The sequence below is a fragment of the Apium graveolens genome, chromosome 10, assembly GCF_009905375.1.
Source record: "Apium graveolens cultivar Ventura chromosome 10, ASM990537v1, whole genome shotgun sequence".
Classification (NCBI taxonomy): Eukaryota; Viridiplantae; Streptophyta; class Magnoliopsida; order Apiales; family Apiaceae; genus Apium; species Apium graveolens.
The window spans coordinates 181,382,093-181,402,502 of NC_133656.1; the positions used below are offsets into that span (position 1 = coordinate 181,382,093).

Here is a 20,410-nt window from a genome sequence, read left to right on the forward strand (position 1 = left end):
GTCCCTATAGGTGCATTGAGAAGCTGGACTCTCGTGTGTGGGCTAGAACCATGGATTAATAAGACTTAGGCTAGCACATGTGGGCTGGGCTCGTGACGTGCGAGCTGGGCTCGTGACATGCGAGCTGGGCTCGTGACATACGAGCTGGGCTCATGTGACCACATGCGAGCTGGGCTCATGACAAGTGAGCTGGGCTCACACATGCGAGCTGGGCTCACATTTGCCATCTGGGCTCTCATATGCGAGGTGGGCTTAGGTGTCCACATGCGAGGTGCGCTCAGATGACTTCACGCGAGCTGGGCTCAGATGATAGCACGCAAGGTGGGCTCAGATGACTTCACGCGGGCTGGGCTCGGTTTCCCACACGCGAGCTGGGCTCGGTTGCTCACACGCGGGCTGGGCTCAGGTGCCCACACGCGGGCTGGGTCCACGAGCCCACATCTTATGAAATCAAAGTTAACATTGTATTTATTGGTTAAAAAGAAAGGCGGTGCGGGCCGAGGCCGCCAGGCCGGCCCGCATTAGAGGACTTTGTGTTCAACATGGAAAGTGGCTTATAGATGACTGAGTTGCTCGTAAATTTCGGGGCCGACACGGGTTATTGCTATAATTATGGGAAGAAATACGGAGATGCCGTGAGATTATAGGAAGCGTGTGGAGTCGGTCGAGATTTACGTGACTAATTGGCTGAAGGCCTGACTTTATCGTGGGCTTGAGCTGCACGGGTTGGAGAACCCTAACCCTAGCCTACGTGACTTGTTCCCCAAGAACTACGTGAGGCTTGATCCCTATAAATAGGGTACGTAGGCACTTGTATGAGACATGAGTCGACACTTGACAGAGAATAACAAACCCTATTCTTTCTTAAGGAGTCCACATACAAGCTCAGCCACCACCAAACAACCTTCCTCCGCCCTCAAACACCGTCCTTGATCTTTGTTCCGCCCATTAACCTCCACAACATTGTTATACGAAATTCTCCCTATAATATTTGGCGCTAGAAGGAGGGGTCGTTCATCTTAGGGAGAAAGATGACCAAAGAAAGCAAGCAAGTGGCGACACCAGGGAGCGGAGGCAAGAAGGACCCTACTTTCGAACACACGCCCCCAGAGAATCAGGCGCCACCTCCACCAATTGCAACCGTGGACGGGCAGGCTGTGATGACGTATCTCGAAGGGCTGGCCGATCAGATAAATCAGATCAACGCCCGAATGTCAAAGGTAGAAAGAAGCTCGGTCCGGAATGCCAAGCGTAAGGCGCGCCGCCTCAAGGTCTCACAGCGTAGCTGGAAGGGCAAAGGCCCTCAGAAGAAGCTGATCCACGATTTTGATGACGTGGCAACCGAGACCAAGCAGAAGAAAGAAACATCACGCGAAAAGGAAGATATACCCCGAGGCCATGATGAGCGGGGCAGCCAGATCTCTACGAGATCGGGGCCGAAGCCAGCTTCATCTGAGGCAAGGTCAACTAGCGTGCTAGACCGAGTGGGTAAAAAACTAAGCGAGCATGACCTCAGGCTCAAATTGGAGAATTGTAAGAAGGAGAGAGAAGAGAAAGAGCCCGTGGATCAGAGAAGCTCGAAAAGGGAACGGGCAACGACCCCTCCGGAAAGACGTCAACACACCTCACCCAGGAGGGAGGAGCGACGTAGACGCAGAGACAATCGTGAAGAGGAGTCGCAGGCGCGAGCTGGAGGAGGGGGACGCCGCGAACGACCTCAGGGCTCACACCATTCGAGTAATGCGGGTGGTGACAGAGAAGGAGAAGTTGTTAGAGTAAGGGACCTGAGAAGGATCTTAGATGAGATGGAGCGAGAGAAGAGAGGGCCCCCTGCCTCGGCTGCCCCCTCTCCATTTACGGCTGCTATCCGATCATCCCCCCTACCTCGGGTGTTTAGGCACAACCCCGACCTTCTATTCAACGACGAAGCCGACCCGGCGGAGTACCTTATTCAATTTAACACTGAGATGGAAGTCTATCAGGTGCCGGAGATGACCCGCTGCAGACTCTTCGCAGCATCACTCAGAGGTAGTGCCCAATAATGGTTCTCCAAGTTGGGACCGGCTAGCATAAGAACGTGGAGGCAATTGGAGGACTTGTTCGTCAGACAATTTCAGTCGACCCTCCACTATTCGCCTCCTGTGGCCACGTTAGCCAACATCAAGCAAAGGGAGGGGGAGCCCTTGGCAGAATACTTTCGTCGGTTCAACGCCGAGGTCCCCAAGGTGAGCGGAGCCAGTGAGAAGACCATCAAAAATTTCTTGATAGCAGGGATGAAAGAAGGATCGAAATTTTGGAAGAGCCTCCAAGCGAGTGAGCCGAGGACCTTGGCTGAGTTCTATGAGCAAGCCGAACCTTTCAAGAGGGTAGAGAAATCGATGAGAGAGCTGAAAATTAGCGAAAGCTATCGAGACAAGAGGGACCGATCCTCAAGCCCTGACGAAAGGAGGAAGACGTATCGGCGTAGTTCGAGCCCGAAAAAGTCTGCCCGTGGCAAAGAGGCCACTAAAGATTCGGGAAGGCCTTATACAAGTAAATGGCAGACACACACCCCTCTGGTAGCCTCTATCGACCACATATATGCTACATATGTAGGGAAGAGGGTATTCAGGAAGGCAACTCCTCTCACAGACTACAATAAAAGAGACACTTCGAAGTATTGTGCATACCATGAGGCCACCGGACACGATACAGCTGATTGTAGACAACTAAAGGATGAGATCGAGACTTTGATTAGACAAGGGAAGCTTACGGAGTGGGTTGTCAAGGAGGTTCGAAGACACAGGACGGATTATCATACCGTCCCTCCTCCACCCCCAGAAGACAAAGAAAGGGTCCCTCGGGCTGGTAGTATTCATATTATTCTAGGCGGGTCTCACATTGGTAGAGACAGCCGGAAGGCGATGGACAGATATGCCCGGGAAGCAAAGGACAAGCCGCTCACCAACGTCAATCATCTAAGCCAAAGGCCCCCGGAGCTCTTTGAAAGGGAGGCCGATGATATCGTGTTTAAGGAGAACGATGCAAAATGGGTGCATTACCCTCATACCGATGCCCTAGTCATAAAAATGAAGATTGGGACGGTGAATGTTCACCAAGCAATGGTGGACACCGGGAGCTCAGCTGATGTTTTAACGTATGATGCCTACAAAAAACTGGGATTATTGGATAGAGAATTAACCTCAACAGGTGGGCACCTATTCGGGTTCACGGGAAACTCGATCGGAGTGAAAGGGACAATTCGGCTCCCGGTGACCATATGAGAGGAGCCTCATGTGGCCACCCAGATCGCTATGTTTACAGTTGTAGACCAGCCTTGTGCCTACAATGTTATAGTGGGCAGACCCCTTATGAGGGCGATGAGGATGGTGACCTCGATCCATCATATGACGATAAAATTCCCAACCCCCACGGGGGTAGGCATCTTGAAGAGCTGTCAATACGAATCCAGGGTCTGCTACAACCAGGCACTCAAGGCGGCCGAGTCAAGAAATGCCTCAAGGGAGATAGCTGAAGCAGGTGAGTGCGACGTCCCCATGGAAGAGGTATAGGGCAGGAATAGAATACGTCCCGAGGGCCACGAGACTTGTAATTTGATTTCAATTGAGGAGTTGCCTGAGAACTACTTCGAGCACATGGGAATTCATGTGGAACCACGCCCAGGGGCCTTACTAATGGAAGCCTCTCAGCCCATCATGTTGATACAAGAGGGGATTGTAGAGGAAGCAAGTGATGAAGAAGAGAGCCCAGAATAAATCGCTGCAAGACTTAGGAGAGGGAAGTGGGCACACAAAGAAACAACAATCACTATGGACCCACCCGACAGAATCACTCGAACTGTAACTGCAACCTCTGAACGCTTGATAAATCCGGCCCAAGCTCACCAGACCGAGCTCAAGGATGCGGAAGGTTTGGCAATCACGAAAATGGAAAAAACTAGCGAGGCTCGAGCAGATTTAGACCCGAGAATGCCCCCAATGGTCGAGAGGGCCGGGGCCACAGAGGACACAATCCCGATCTTGGTAGACCCAAATGATCCCTCCAAGGTACTCAGAATAGGCTCTAACCTAAGTCCTGACTTGAGAGAGGATCTAGCCCGCTTCCTAAGGGAGAATTTGGATGTCTTTGCATGGTCACACTCCGATATGATAGGGATTGACCCAAATATCATGTGCCACCGGCTCAACTTGGACCCGAAAAAGAAGGGGGTTAGGCAAAAGAGACGGCCGATTAGTGGAGAGAGGGCAGAGGCCCTCAGAGAAGAAGTGGATAGATTAATGGGGGCAGGACTTGTGAGAGAAGCCTTCTACCCCGTGTGGTTGGCCAACCCCGTGCTTGTCAAGAAGCCCAATGGCAAGTGGAGGACATGTATAGACTTCACCGACCTGAACAAAGCTTGCCCGAAGGACAGCTTTCCTCTACCCCGAATTGACCAGCTGGTTGATTCCACGGCTGGGCACGCATTGCTTAGTTTTATGGATGCTTATTCGGTATATAACCAAATCCCCATATATGGGCCAGATCAGGAGCACACCTCCTTTATTACTGATCGGGGCCTTTACTGTTACATCGGAATGCCCTTCGGGCTCCTTAATGCGGGGGCAACCTATCAGAGGCTGGTGAATAAGATGTTCAAACATCAATTGGGGAAGACTATGGAGGCCTATGTAGACGACATGCTGGTGAAATCGAAAGAAGCGAGGGATCATGTCCGCCACCTGGCAGAAATGTTCCAGATCCTAAGGGAGTACAGAATGAAGCTCAACCCCCAGAAATGTGTGTTTGGGATTGAATCAGGGAAGTTTTTGGGATTTATTGTCAAACATAGAGGCATTGAGGCCAACCCAACCAAGATACAAGCCCTGCTCGAGATGAGATCCCCTCGACGGGTGAAGGATGTTCAAAGCTTAACGGGACGAGTGGCTGCCTTGAACCACTTCGTCTCAAAATCCTCCGATAAATGCCAAGAGTTCTTCAAAGCAATCAAAGGAGTGGGGAGGAACTTTAAGTGGACCGAAGAATGTGAGGAAGCCTTTCAGAACATAAAGAAGCATCTCAGTAGCCCTCCAATATTGTCCAACCCAAAGGCAGGAGAAACTTTGATCCTATACTTGGCCGTCTCCGACTTTGCAATAAGTGCAGTATTAGTCCGAGAGGAGGATGGTGTCCAGCTCCCAGTATATTATGTGAGTAAAAGGCTAGCCGATGCCGAGACTCGATACACAAGCCTCGAAAAGCTAGCGTATGCTCTGATTCTGGCCTCCCGAAAACTCAGGCCCTATTTTCAGGCACATAAGATAGAAGTGCGAACCTCCTACCCCCTCAGACAAGTGATGCATAGACCAGAGTCTTCTGGTCGAATGTTGAAGTGGACGGTTGAGCTCGGCCTATTCGAGGTGGATTATAAGCCAAGGACTACGATCAAAGGTCAAGCCTTGGCCGATTTTGTGCTAGAATTTCCCCCACATCAAGAAGTGGAGCCGGGAGCCCTTGTTGTTATACCTAGCACAGAAGAAGTTGGACTGGAGAGACAAAATAGTGCCCTATGGTGGAGCCTATTTGTGGATGGTGCCTCTAACGGTGATGGAGCAGGAGCTGGAATCGAGCTAATCAGCCCAGAGGCGCACAAGATCAGACGTGTGACCCATCTGGCCTTTCATGCAACCAACAATGATGCTGAGTATGAGGCCCTGATCAACGGTCTCAAGCTAGCTCTGGAAATGAAGGTCGAGAATTTGAGTGTGTTTAGTGACTCCATGATTGTGGTCTATCAGATAAACGGGGGGTATCAAGCTAAGGGGCCGAGAACAGAGCTTTACCTGAAGTGCGCACAGAGGATAATCGCAAGATTCAACGAGGTGAGGCTGGAACTAATCCCGCGTGGGCAGAATGAAGGCGCAGACGAGCTAGCTAAGCTCGGCTCACGCCGCGAGAGCACTTTGCTAGGGACCGTGCCCCTTGATATACAGAGGCAACCTAGTGTGCCTGAGCACGAGGTGGGCAGCCTCAGTAATGAGCTCGGCCCCACGTGGATGACATCTATTCTAGCATACATAAGAGAAGGTTCACTTCCGGACGACGAGGCAAGGAGGATAAAATACAAAGCAGCCCGCTATGTGATATACGACGAGATTCTATACAGAAAAGGGTTCAGTGTTCCTCTCCTCAAATGCATAGATGGGGATGAATGCAACTACATCCTAAGGGAAGTACACGAGGGTATTTGTGGCAATCACTCGGGGGGTAGCTCTCTAGCTCAGAAAATCCTCCGCAAGGCTACTACTGGCCAACGCTGAAAAAAGACGCCTCTGAATTCTCCCGAGCTTGTGATAAGTGTCAGCGATATGCCAATTATTACAACCACCCCGTGACCTCTCTCACATCCCTCATGAGCCCCTGGCCCTTCTCCATGTGGGGAATTGATCTGATTGGGGAACTCCTGAAGGCCAGGGGAGGCGTCAAGTATGCGGTGGTTGCGGTAGACTATTTCACTAAGTGGGCAAAGGCCGAGCCCCTAGCCACTATCACAGCGAAAAAGCTCAGGGAGTTTGTATACAGGGTTATTGTATGTCGCTATGGCATCCCTTACAAGCTGATATCTGACAATGGGAAACAATTTGATAGCAAGGAGATGCGAGAGTTCTGTGAGCAGCTGGGGATTCAGAAGAGCTTTAGCGCAGTCTGCCACCCCCAGAGTAACGGGCAGACAGAGGCTGTTAATAAAATCATTAAGCATACCTTAAAGGCAAAGCTTGAAGAGAAGAAAGGAGCATGGCCAGAAGAGCTCGCCCATGTCCTATGGTCTTACAACACTACACCCCGAACCACAACTGGAGAGACCCCTTTTTCTCTGGTGTATGGGTGTGAAGCTATGGTGCCCGTTGAAGTGGGAGCAGGATCTTTTCGAAGGGACAACTATGACTCAGAGGCAAACGAGGTCAATCATCGGCTCTATTTGGATATGATCGAAGAAACTCGAGAAGAGGCTCAGATCAGGATAGCGGCATATCAGCAGAGGACAGCTAGGCATTACAACAGTAAGGTTCGAGCCCGAACTTTCAAGGTGGGAGATTTGGTTCTGCGCCGGGTCATGCCAAATACCAAGGTGGTGAGTCACGGAGTCTTTGGAGCGAGTTGGGAAGGCCCCTACAAGATAAAGTCAGTGCTCTGGGAGGGAACCTACCACCTCAATGATATACAAGGCAAGTTGATCCCAAGAGCCTGGAACGCGGAACACCTTCGCAAGTATTATCAGTAATATTATTCTTTCCAGACTTAGTATTATCTTAAAATATTCCTAAGTCTCGGGGGGTAGTGCCATATAGGTGCCTCCCTGAGACCACAAGCATGTACTCTTTTCACTTCCCATTATCTATGAATAAATGATTGATCTCTATTTGCGCACTTAATATTTTAACTTCTGTTAATAGATTAAATACCCAGCAGGGGACCCCATCCTTGGGAACCCATGCGAGGACAGAACAGTTGTTTTATTAACATGTTAAAACAAGCCGGGCCTCGGCCCGCTTGACGCCAAGAACATGAAACGAGTCGGGCCACGGCCCGCTTAGACAAATATGAACACATAGTAGATAAAAGATGAGGATAAAGAGGTATAGGCCCGCGATGCGAGCTCATACCCTGACCCTCAAGACCACAAATGCGACCCAGGGGGCCCAGCCCTCCATCAAACATACTCAAAGTCGCATGATGTGAGGAGAAGATACATGCGAGCTCCTAGGCCGGCTCGCTAGTGCGAGCACACCTACAACACCTGCGAGTTGATGTGAGCTTGTTCCACTTGGCATTCTCTCTCAATGGTTGTTTGATTGAACAAATGACACGAGCTGGTTATTTGGGCTCGCAGTGAAGGGGTAACGCTCGCCATAAGCGGCCGGAGTTATGATTACTTTTGGTCAGTAGAGGCATGGTAAGAAAACACAAAAAATGAAGAAAGCCAGCTGGCACCGTAAAGACATACGCGGGCACAAAAGACTTGACATTTTATACAAACAAAAGTTAAATAAGTTATGCCCCGAGGCAGAATATTTCAAATACAAGCGCTAGGCGAGAGGGGTGCCCGCTTACCCAGTCAAAAGTCTAGTTCTAATTAAAATTACATCAAGGGTTATCAGCATCTGCTCCCTCACGATTTTCACCAACGACCTGGGCCTTCTCGGCCGTGAGCCGAGCCTCCTCAGCAATTTGGGCATCTCTCTCCATCTCTAGCTTCAACTTCTCAGCATGCCTCGCTGTGCTCACACCCAGAGCCGCCCAATCGAAGTCAGGAACCTTCTTCATAAAGACTTTCATAAAATTCCTGGCCCCCAGATTCCTAGCATCAGCGAGGGTAGCCTCACGGCCCTCGGTCAGGGCAGAGACCGATCCCTCCAGCTCGAGCACCCTCTCCTCAAGGGCATCCTTCTCCTTCTTCCATGCCTCAGCAGCCAGGTCATGAGCCTCCTTCTGCTCCCTTAGGGCCTTGTCGTGAGCAGCGTTCAGGTTAACTATCTTCTGATTATAGTTGTTCACCAGCGTAACTTTCTCTTGCCCGTGCTCAGCGACCTTACTCTGAAGGGACTTGACTTTAGCCTCGAGCTTTGTGTTGGTCTGGCTGAGGGCTCGCATCTCTCGAGCCTTAGATAACTGATGATAGTATACTTCGGCCGCGGCTCGGGAGAGTGCATCCTGGTTAACCTCGAGAGCAGAGGAAGACCAATCCTTTAAATCCTGCTCGCTGATGTGACCTTGAGCGAGCCGGCCGAATATGGTCGCAACCATATTGGCAAAAGAAGAGGAGGGAAGAGGAGCATCAGAGGGAGCAACTTTCTTTGGCTCAGGCTCGCCAGTTTTTCCTTCTTTGTGACCTCTATGCCTCTTTATTCGAGGAGAGGGCCCTGAATCCTTGAGGTGCTCAGAGAGAGTAGTCATGCGGGCCGGAGGATTGGCCTGAGAGCGAGCCCTTGTGCTCGCAGCTGCGGGCTGAACTGGGCCCGAGGCCGCAGCCTGCTCAGCCTCTTCCATGAAGGGGATAGGGGAGATGGCCATTTCTGAAAAAGAAAACAACAAAGCAATAGATTAGTCACAGCAAGATGGAATGGAAAGAAGTAATGCGAGCAGGTGAAAAATACAGAGAATTAAAAGTGCGATGTGAAATGAGATGCATGCAGGAAAAGTGAGCACGCGAGCACACGAGCTCGCGCATGCGAGCAGCCAGGCCCGGACGTGCGGGCCCGATATTCTTACCCTTTCTGGCTCTCTTCCTAGATTTCTTCTGAGGAGTCAGCCTCACTCCTTCCTTCAAAAACCCACATGCGACCAGATTTGAGGTCGTTATGAGTTTTCGGATGTCCCGGTCCGCCTTAGGAAGATTTAGAAGACTGTCCGCGTTTATCTTTTCTTGTCCCACAAGGACAGTGCGAGGCGGGGTGGCTGGAGATAAAAGAAATTCTTGTTAAAAGGAAAGAACTATGGTAGAAGAGACGAGAGCGGGCAGGGAAAACTTACATGGATTCTAATAAAAATGAGTCTGGACTCGAGGCACCTCGTGGATATAGAAGTAAGGGCTCTTCCACTTCCCTGAGTTGCTCGGCCCGTTGTGGATGAGGTTCTTCTTGTTGAAGCACGGCCAGACAGAGAAGTAGAAATACCCAAAGTCGTTAGGAGAATGCTTCAAATGGAGGAAGTAACCCAGCTGCCTCACGGTTAGAGAAGGGTGCCCGCATTTATGGTACATGATGTACAGTGCGAGGGCGGCCCGGTATCCGTTTGGATTGATCTGAAGGGGTGCGAGCTGGAAATACTCGCAAATATCTTTAATGAAGGGATGAAGAGGAGAGGAGATTCCCAGCCTTAATAGGAAAGTGGACAAGACCATGTGAGGCACCCTGCCTCCATTCTCCAAGTGATTGAATCTGTAGCATCTCATATGAGGTAGGGGCAAGACAATATGGCCCTTGAGCTGAAACTGCTCAATGTGCTCGGCCAGATGTTTCTGAGTCAGCGAGGTAGGCAGGTCGCGACAAGCGAGCACCTTAACCTCCTCGTTTGCAGTTGAGCTCTCCTCCCCATCAGGAATGATCTGCCTTTTGAAAACAATTTCACCCTCGAGCTCGGGCTGAGCAGGAGGCACATAAGGCTCAGGAGAGGCCGCCGGGATGTAGTTATAATTACAAATCTTATACTGACTTGTAACATCTGCCACCTCCTCGCTCTGAGGAGAGTCATAGGACCAGTGCGAGCCGTCCTCTTCACCCTCGAGCCCCAAGATGGGGTATTCAGCAGCTATGGGCTCTTTTCCTTTCTTCCTGGTGTCATAGTATGCACTCCCCAAGTCACTGTCAGTAGATTCTGAGTCGAGATGAATGGGGTCGAGGCTGTTAGCTGCAGCTTGCCTCAGGCGGGCTGCCCTCTCTCCAGCCATTTCTCGTAATATCTCCTCAGCTCGTTCTTTATCGAAGGGAGCAGGCTCTCGGTTTAGCAGCTCTTCTACCCCAAGGGAGGCTGGAATATGAGAGAGGTCCACGGGCCTATTTCTCCAATCATATATATTCTTCTTCCTGGTGAAATCCTCAGGGTTCGGGTCGAGGTGAATATCAAGCGAGCCGGATCCAGCTGCTCGCATCGAGTTCTCAACTCTGGCAATATTCAAAGCCCCTTGAGGGGTGATAGCTGAGCCAGGAGAGATGGGTTGGCTAAGACGACCAGAAAGAGAAGTCAGCTCGCGTTGGAAGTCCTTTGAGCCTCGCTGCTCAGGAGGATATTGGTTTAATGGAGATGAAGTAGCTGAAGAGCAAGCCGGGCTAGCAGAGGTGCGAGCCGGGCTCGAGGAAGAGCGAGATGATCCATAGGAGCGGGCTGAAGACGCACTCGACATCTGTAAAAGATGGTGAAAATTAGTGTGTGGCCCTAAAAAGAAAAAAACAAAAAACAAGTATGGGATCGCACCTAAGTGTCCTCACATCTCACACGGGATCGCACCTAAGTGTCTAAAGGAGCGAAAGGACTCGCATCGCGCATTGTGGTTGTGTGTGAACTCGCATCGAACAGGTGGTGTGTGCTCGCATGGTGTACATGAATAAGCATGAATAAAAAACGGGCTCGAATCGAAGAGTACCTGTGGGACAGGTGTATGAAGATCCTGATGAATCTGGTCCCGGAGAATATCGCCGCCGGTAGACGGTTCTTGTTGAGATGATAATCTTCGCCGTGGTAGATCCTTGAGCAAATTGAGCAGCAATTCAGGAAGTGTTTTTGGAAATGTGAGAAATGAATTCAAATCTCACATATTTATAAGGGATAGGAGAGAGAAAGGGGAGGTGACGCGTGTCACCATCTTAGATGACGACACGGATCCCCACGCCAGCTGTCCAACGGCTGTCAAAATGAATGCTAAAATGAAAGGTATGCGAGGCGAGGCACGCAAGGCAGTTTGGTGCGGCCTGGTGGACTCGCACCTGCGAGGTCATAAAAGACTAGAAAATTCCTAGCCTAAAAAATACGACCAGGAATTTTGGGGGGTAGTTGTTATGCCCGCTTTCGGCCATGGGCCCTAAACAGGTCCCTATAGGTGCATTGAGAAGCTGAACTCTCGTGTGGGGCTAGAACCATGGATTAATAAGACTTGGGCTAGCACATGTGGGTTGGGCTCGTGACGTGCGAGCTGGACTCGTGACATGCGAGCTGGGCTCGTGACATGCGAGCGGGGCTCGTGACATACGAGCTGGGCTCACGTGACCACATGCGAGCTGGGCTCATGACAAGTGAGCTGGGCTCACACATGCGAGCTGGGCTCACATTTGCCATCTGGGCTCTCATATGCGAGGTGGGCTTAGGTGTCCACATGCGAGGTGCGCTCAGATGACTTCACGCGAGCTGGGCTCAGATGATAGCACGCAAGGTGGGCTCAGATGACTTCACGCGGGCTGGGCTCGGTTTCCCACACGCGAGCTGGGCTCGGTTGCTCACACGCGGGCTGGGCTCAGGTGCCCACACGCGGGCTGGGTTCACGAGCCCACATCTTATGAAATCAAAGTTAACATTGTATTTATTGGTTAAAAAGGAAGGCGGTGCGGGCCGAGGCCGCCAGGCCGGCCCGCATTAGAGGACTTTGTGTTCGACATGGAAAGTGGCTTATAGATGACTGAGTTGCTCGTAAATTTCGGGGCCGACACGGGTTATTGCTATAATTATGGGAAGAAATACGGAGATGCCGTGAGATTATAGGAAGCGTGTGGAGTCGGTCGAGATTTACGTGACTAATTGGCTGAAGGCCTGACTTTATCGTGGGCTTGGGCTGCACGGGTTGGAGAACCCTAACCCTAGCCTACGTGACTTGTTCCCCAAGAACTACGTGAGGCTTGATCCCTATAAATAGGTACGTAGGCACTTGTATGAGACATGAGTCGACACTTGACAGAGAATAACAAACCATATTCTTTCTTAAGGAGTCCACATACAAGCTCAGCCACCACCAAACAACCTTCCTCCGCCCTCAAACACCGTCCTTGATCTTTGTTCCGCCCATTAACCTCCACAACATTGTTATACGAAATTCTCCCTATAACAGGTCTTATGTTTTTTTTTATCTTTCTATATAAATATTTTAAAATAAAATTATTATGTTTTATAATGTTTCACAAATGAACTTTAATATTTTCTTCACAATAATTTCAAAGACTTGAGATATATAATTTTGTATAAAGTTTTAGCCAACAATGTAGCAACTCATAAAAATTATAAAAACTAGTTTTCTCCCATTTCTGCTGAAACCATTTACTAATTCTCAGCATGTTCTTTAAACCATTTTTATTTTCTGACTTCTGAGTTCTGATCATAATTAAAAAAAATGACTATATATGAGCAAATCACACTCGGTATATACATGCAACTTATGTTGTAATTTTATGTCATGCAGTTTGGATTATTAATGGTTTATACACAGGCATGCTTCTTTTTCATGTGATATTAGTTGTTGTTATTATTGTACGGTTGTTATAGGTTATTGGAATTTTAAAACAAAATACAACTTCCAACCAAAAATTAACACATAAAATACAATTCTCATTTCCGTTAATCAAGTAAAATACCATCCCATAAAATCAAAGGCCTAATTTAAATCCTGATTTGAGTTTGGGAGATACCTCTGCTAAACTGAGCGTATCATTTGTAGAAAGATCGTCTTTCTCCTCTATAATACACATTCAGAAACACACACAGCCCATGCATGTGCTGAAGAGAAGAGTTGAAAACTATTAGACAAACAAAAGTGTTTGTGCTCCTCTACTATTTTAGTACAATAAGAATACAGGCATGGGGCACTGTCTGTAATAATACATTGATCATATTTCTTATTTTATTATCTTGGCATTGATCAAAGATCAGGTAATTTATGACTACATATGCGGGAGCTTATGAATAACTAAAGGCAATGTAACAAGAAATTGACATTCACCAACAATGCAAACTACTGTAAGATCACATCTAGTCCAGAATACTCGATATGAATTGTTCCCTCCCATAGGCAAAGCAAAGGCTATGTTGTTTTCAGGGGTAATTTTCCTACGAAGTCGGTGTTTAGACTTCCCAAGTAGAGATTATCTTCAAACTCCAAAGCAGATGTCACAAACGACATAACCTTTCCAGTTTGATCGTCCAGCATTTTGATTATCTTCCCATCCTCACCCACCTTTACTACCGTTGCTCTTGTTGCGGCAGGATTGACTAGATTGGTTAAGCTCGGAAATGTCATTATAAGATGTCTGATTGTGCTGGACATGTGCACAAATTTCAGATTGCTGGAATGTACCTATAAAAAAGAAATGTAATTACATTGGTGTTATTTGCTTTTGGTAGTCATTTAGCTATTAACTCTCAGCTATTGCAATGCCCTAAATATACCTTTATAAGAGCGATCCAAAATGAACCATCTGGAGCGAGATTGATGTTGTCCGGTGCCCCTGGAAGGTTATCAATGAATATCTCTGTTTTCCCTCTGATTTCTTCCTTTAGCCAATACTTTAGGCACCTAAATCTTATATTCAAATAAGAGCACTTTAAAATATTTCTAGTATATTGAGAGTATAGAATTATAATTTAATTTAGTCAAGCCTCGCCTTAAACTTCTATTTATATCACTTACTTCCATGATTCACAAACAATTACATAATCTTGATCCTTAGAGAGAGCGACACCATTAGCAAAACCAAGATTATCCAACTCTAATGATACCTCCTTGGAGGAAGGATCATACTTGAGGAGCTGCCCGTGAGGTTCGGCCTCAATTGCATCGAGGAACCAGTTATGGAGTCCATATTTGGTGCTTGCAACACTGAAATACAAGCTACCATCTGCTGCTTCAATTACATCATCTGCAAACCTGGTTAACTAAACTAATTAGTACTGTTTTATCTAATTGTCATATAGGTTTATGCATCCAATCTAGATCACAAGTATCAGGTATGTAAGCTCATCTTTCCACTACAACCGGACTATTTGCCTAAAAACCAGTTACAACTTACAAAGCACCAGTTTGCATGCTGAATTGGTTTATTTCAACAGAACACCTACAAATATATGTTGAGTTACTATCCTCTTACACAAGAATTTTACCTTATTTTGGTACCATTAAATTCTGATGCAAGAACACTCGCACCATCTTCATTAACTTTAAGCAGACCCTGCAAATCATTAAGTTCATATCTTCATTTATTGCACTTACTATACATGAACATACATATACCCCAAACTCTAGAGTGTACTTTTCTATTATACATCATTGTCATATATTTCACAAGTTTTCGAGTATTTACTACCTCCTCGGTGTCGCAGATAATGAGATCATTAGCTGCTGTAATTGTGATCCCAAGTATAGTATGAGTGTTGAACATCTTCCAGTTCTCCCAAGTTCCATTTGTATGCATTCTCTTTATCCATCCATCTCTTGTAGCTGTATAGAATATGCCCATTTTGTCCACACAAACATCTTCCGGATACATAAGTATGCCTTCTCCAAGTTTTGCCACTTCCTAAAAAAAATAGCACCAGAAATTATTAACCACTTAACCATAACAAAAATACTTCGTACGGTAAAGTAACCTGCTCTAAAATCTTAAGGTGTTGGGAAAAAGGCTCCGTGAGACCCTCCCAATACCGAATTTTGATACAATATTAAGTAGTTGATTGAAGATTTCATAATGACCGGTTACTTAATACTTAATAGGGATATTATGCTCAGAAGTTAATATACACAAAATTTACCTCTAGTACTCAGTAAAGAGGTTGTTTCCGTAATACTGAATAGAATATACGAATTTCAAAAGAACATAAAAAGTTGTGTTGAAACATCACAAAGTGTAAAAAAAATAAAGTACCTGTAAGTGGTTGTTAGGCGGAAAAGTTACAGATGGGGCAGGAAACTGAAGTTGGTGTGGATATGTTGGTGTAAAGAAAAAGATTTGAATGGAAATTGCTAGCAAAGAAGCTAGTACAAAGCCTAAAAATGATGATACCATGGAATTCATGGCTGCTTTGTTTATCAGACTCTGTGCTAACTGATAACAGAATTTGTCCAAGTTGATGTGCTTAAGATGATAATGTTATCTTCTGGTGTCACAAGGTTATTATTGGAAGTGTTCATAAATTGTAATTATTTGTGTTGAGGAGATAAATATATCTACCGTCTAGACGCAGTTAGAAATATTATTATATTCTTTGGGCTACACTCTGTATTTATTTGTGTGTTGAGACTTGAGAGAGACAATTTCTTAAATTAGAGCTGCTGACAATTACACTGGAATCGGAAGCTTTCGGCATCTATGCAGGGGTTAAAGATAAGTTTCAGCATCTTGAGGAAAATTAAAGTTGACAACAATGTCGAATTCCTCTTTGTCGAATTCCTCTTTGAAGAAATAATTTGCAAAAGATTCCATTTTACTAATTACGTAATTACATAGGTGATAAAGTACGAAGAGAAAAAAAATACGATTTTATTATAATATGAACTTGTTCTCAATTATAATAGAATATGGATTTATATAGCAAACATTTAAATATAAAGAAAAATATCCTAATAAGAAAATTATTATAATAATGAAACTATTCAATAATATAATATTATTATATATGTTAACATTCCCTTCAAACTCACAGTGTTGAATCGAGTGTTTGCCAAACAAGAAACGTAGTCACATGATCAAACGATTCAAAGTTACAACTGAGAAAACAAGAGTATCCAAACGAATCCCAACATAGTCACAAATTCAAAATAACCAAAAACTATCAACATAATCCATAGCGCAACAACATAAGAGAAATCATACAAACACATAGCAACAGAAGAGAAAACAAAGCAATCCAATAAGAAAATTCGTCCAAACACGTCACAACACAGGAGAAAACAGAGCAATCCAAGTTTATCTAACCCAAAATTATAGTTAACAAGAAATCCAATTATCAAGAAAAGAACCGTCCATGTTATCTAATAAACAAAACAACTTTATAACTAAAATAAATCCACAACCATCGAAACTAAATCCAAATAACAAATGTGCAACCATCGAAACTAAATCCAAATATAAAATCCAACCCAATAACCAATCCAAACAAATTTCAAATAACCGAATCCAAGTCAACAAACTATATTCAATCCTCAACCAAATAAAAACGGTATCTCAATTCAAATTGTATCCAAATCTAATCAAATCCCGCGAAGGACTAGTGTGACAAGAGCACCAGATAAACTAAACCAATATGCATAGAGCATCAAATAAACTAAATCAATCCCTCAAAGTGCCAATGTGCCTAGAGCAACAAATAAACTAAATCAATCTTTCAAAGGACCAATGTGCCTTGAGCACCAAATAAACAAAATAATCTCTCGTAGGGCCAATGTGCTTAAAACACCAAATAAACTAAATAATCTCTCGTAGGGCCAATGTGCCTAGAGTATCAGATAAAATAAAATAAAAAACGGAGAAGTATACAGATGCGCCTAGGGCTACCCCATCATCAACACAAGAAATTAAAGGAAGATGAGAGAGGGAAAGAAAGAAAAGAAAACAATATTATCAAGGAGCCAATATCATTAAAGAGAGACTGAGAGTGTGTATTGGATTCCCAACCAAAATCAGCAGAAAAATTGTATGAGAGTTCCAACCAAAACCAGCAGAAAAGTTTTACGAGAGTCCCAACCAAAATTAGCAGAAAAAAAAAATTCAACCAAAATCAATTTTGTTTACCCATGAGATCAAATCCAACCAAATCGAAAAAAAATAATAGTCATGATTAAAACTCAAAATCATCCAAAAATAAAGAAAAATTAACCGATTTGAATAAGAAAAAGATGAGATGAAATAATAATTAGAACACATGTTTTAGACCCAACATGTGAAAACCAACCCGATATAACTCATCATCATCAACCAATCCCAGATCGAACCATAGCTCTTGATACCATGATAAAGTATGGAGAGAAAAGAGAAAAGTAGAATTTTATTATAATATGAACTTGTTCTCAATTATAATAGAAGAAGGGCTTATATAGCCAACAACTAAACATGATAAAGAAAAATATCCTAACAAAAAACTATTTTAATAATGAAACTATTCAATAATATAATATCAATATATATGTTAACAAAGGGCACATACTCGAAGTTGAACTCTTGATCTCTCACAAGAGAAACTCGAAACAAATTCATACGTATAAAATATGTAGAGTGTATAGCTAACTATGACTTGAGCTTGTGTAAGTGTATAGCTGACTATGACTTGGGCTTGGGGTATTTACACAAGCCCAAGGCTTGTTGGGTCCAACTTTTGTTTAACACAACTGAAAGCCCAAAATAAAAGCTGGTTGGGTCCAACTTTTGTTCAACATAAATGAGAGCCCAAAATAGCTCCACATAATCAAAACTCTCCACTCATGCAAAATTTGTTAGAAAAGTAAAGTCATATCTAAGTATTGATTTTACTATTAATCAAATGTCAACTTATCTCTTTATTGAAAGGCTTGATATTTTAAAAAAGTTAAAATTGATTTGTGATATAAAATATTAGAAGATATCTCTAAACACTATTTTTTATAAAATATAGACGTGAAGATAAGTTTGATGATAACTGATGGTCGAAGAAATCTCTCTTAATCAATAATAGTTGTTGTGTATATGTTCTGTACTTGATGATTTCATGAACAAAATACCTTGGTAGATTTTACTTAGTGAAATTATGTAGCACTCGACGGATAAGGTTTATAGTCCCGACGGATGACTCAATATAGTCCCGACGGATGATGACTTATTATCCATCGAGTGAGTAGCTTATGTAACAATAAGTCTGTAGCACATTTCTGCATACACATTGTTTAGAATCTGTATTAGTACTTAAGTCATGTTGACTTTAGTTAGATATGCATAATATGTTGATTAATTGTACATAGATGATGTCTTGTAATTCTGCATAAGTGAAATAAAGTCAAGTGCTTGATTGCTACCCGACGGATGAACAATCAATGAATTCGACGGATGATCAACAACCCGACGGATGATCAATATCTCGACGGATGATCATGAACCCGACGGATAAAGAATTCAAATATATGTTGACAGTGACAACACAGTCACATGCGTCGAGTGGATGCAAATGGAATGTGGTAGCCTATTCAACTGGGTTTTCGAGAACAAAGAAGCATTGTCATTTCCATGCTATTATGAAGATATTCAAAGATGCTGGAATAGAGTAATGAAGTAGCATTGTAATAGACTAGATAGTTTTTGTTTTATTATCCTGTCTCATTACTTTGTAATCTTGGTGATATATATAAACCAAGAAGTAGCAACTAAAAAAAATAGAGAATCTAAGATAGAAGAAGAGAAACATTTGTAAGCAGAATTCTTAGCATTTCTCTGTACTCTTAGTTGTTCATTATTTGTAAGCAGCTGTGAGCATTTTGCACACAGAGTTCTCTCGATATATAATATATATCTCTGGTGGAATCATTCAAATCCACCAGAAAATTTTTAAAGACTCTTGTTCTTAATTACTTGTGTTTTGATTCAGTTAAGTAACTATTCCGCATTGTGCTAATCAATTCACACTTATATATAGATTCGAGTTAGAACATTTTTATTTAGAGAAAAAGTTTCAAGAATTCCATTCATCTTCTGTAATTCTTGTCATATTGTTAAGGGACTAACAATTGGTATCAGAGCAAGCTCTTAACTTACAAAGAGTTTAAAGATCAAAACAATACAGCAAGATGAACAAGAAGGATGTTGGAGTCAAGATTCCTTTTCTGGATAAAGATAATTACCATCATTGGAAGGTAAAGATGCATCTTCATTTGCTTTCTCAAGATGAGGCCTATGTTGACTGCATAGAAAGAGGCCCTCATGTTCCAATGAGAGCTGCAACAGGAAATGAGCCATCAGTCCCCAAGCCAAGGCATGAATGGTCTGATCCTGACATTGAACAAGTCAAGAAGGATAAAAAGGCCGTGAATATCCTGTTTATTGGAGTTGATGGAGATATGTTTGACAACATTATCAACTGCAAAACTGCCAAGGATGTTTGGGATACAATACAGATCATCTGTGATGGCACTGAGCAAGTTAGAGAAAACAAGATACAGCTCCTGATTCAACAATATGATCATTTTCATAATGAAAAAAGTGAGTCTCTCACTGACATTTTTAGTAGGTTTCAAAAATTACTAAATGCTCTAAAGTTGTATGGAAGGGTCTACCAGACAAAAGACTCCAATCTGAAATTCCTTAGATCTCTTCCAAAGGAATGGAAACCAATGACAGTCTCATTAAGAAACTCACAAGATTATAAGGAATTTACTTTGGAGAGACTGTATGACATCCTGAAAACTTATGAGCTTGAAATAGAGCAAGATGAGATGATGGAGAGAGGAAAGAAGAAATGAGGATCCATTGCACTAGTTATTGAGTTGGAAAAAGAGAAGAAAGTGAAGATGGAAGCTGTTGAGTTAACTTCAAGGGTCTGTGAAAGCAAGGGCAAGGGGCTTGTAGCTGAGAATGAAGATTCTTTGAGCCAAGATGACATGGAGGACATTGATGAACACCTAGCATTTCTTTCCAGGAGATTTTCCAAGCTCAAGTTCAAGAAGAACTTTGGAGCAACCAAGACAAATAGAAACATGGTGGATAAATCAAAATTCAAATGTTTCAAATGTGGCTTAGAAGGGCATATTTCCAGTGAGTGTAGAAAGTCAGATTCCAACAAGAAAAAGTTTGAGCCTGTGGATTATAAGCAAAAATACTTTGAACTACTCAAACAAAAGGAAAGAGCTTTCATAACACAAGAAAATGACTGGGCAGCAGATGGTCTTGATGAAGATGAAGATGTCAGCTATGTTAATCTAGCCCTAATGGCCAAGTCTGATGAA

At 44.2% G+C, this 20,410-nt stretch overlaps 2 protein-coding genes across 2 annotated transcripts; one reads left to right on the forward strand and one right to left on the reverse strand.

Annotated features, from left to right (window-relative positions):
* The first annotated feature begins 3,809 nt into the window (after nt 1–3,809).
* On the forward strand, nt 3,810–7,258 carry LOC141691397 (uncharacterized). The gene is made up of 5 exons (XM_074496139.1): nt 3,810–4,046; nt 4,614–5,186; nt 5,397–6,209; nt 6,446–6,565; nt 6,752–7,258. Exons 1-5 carry the CDS (start codon nt 3,810–3,812, stop codon nt 7,256–7,258), a joined length of 2,250 nt encoding a protein of 749 aa, XP_074352240.1.
* Nucleotides 7,259–13,243: 5,985 nt separating this feature from the next.
* Nucleotides 13,244–15,663, reverse strand: LOC141693524 (protein STRICTOSIDINE SYNTHASE-LIKE 4-like). Its single transcript, XM_074498660.1, has 6 exons — nt 15,372–15,663; nt 14,814–15,026; nt 14,611–14,678; nt 14,141–14,377; nt 13,900–14,032; nt 13,244–13,807 (listed from the first exon to the last, which is right to left on the reverse strand). Exons 1-6 carry the CDS (start codon nt 15,519–15,521, stop codon nt 13,535–13,537), a joined length of 1,074 nt encoding a protein of 357 aa, XP_074354761.1. The 5' UTR covers nt 15,522–15,663; the 3' UTR covers nt 13,244–13,534.
* Nucleotides 15,664–20,410: the final 4,747 nt, after the last annotated feature.

Bases quoted from the DNA above. Each gene is read 5' to 3' on its own strand.
- LOC141691397 (XM_074496139.1), top strand. From the start codon at position 3,810: ATGGACCCACCCGACAGAATCACTCGAACTGTAACTGCAACCTCTGAA. The intron at 5,187-5,396 runs GTGAGTAAAAGG...GGCCTATTCGAG, and splicing joins TCCAGCTCCCAGTATATTAT to GTGGATTATAAGCCAAGGAC. The intron at 6,210-6,445 runs GTACACGAGGGT...GAACTCCTGAAG, and splicing joins GCAACTACATCCTAAGGGAA to GCCAGGGGAGGCGTCAAGTA.
- LOC141693524 (XM_074498660.1), bottom strand. From the start codon at position 15,521: ATGAATTCCATGGTATCATCATTTTTAGGCTTTGTACTAGCTTCTTTG. The intron at 14,033-14,140 runs GTAAGTGATATA...TTTGAATATAAG, and splicing joins ATTGTTTGTGAATCATGGAA to ATTTAGGTGCCTAAAGTATT. The intron at 13,808-13,899 runs GTATATTTAGGG...TCTTTTTTATAG, and splicing joins TTTGGATCGCTCTTATAAAG to GTACATTCCAGCAATCTGAA.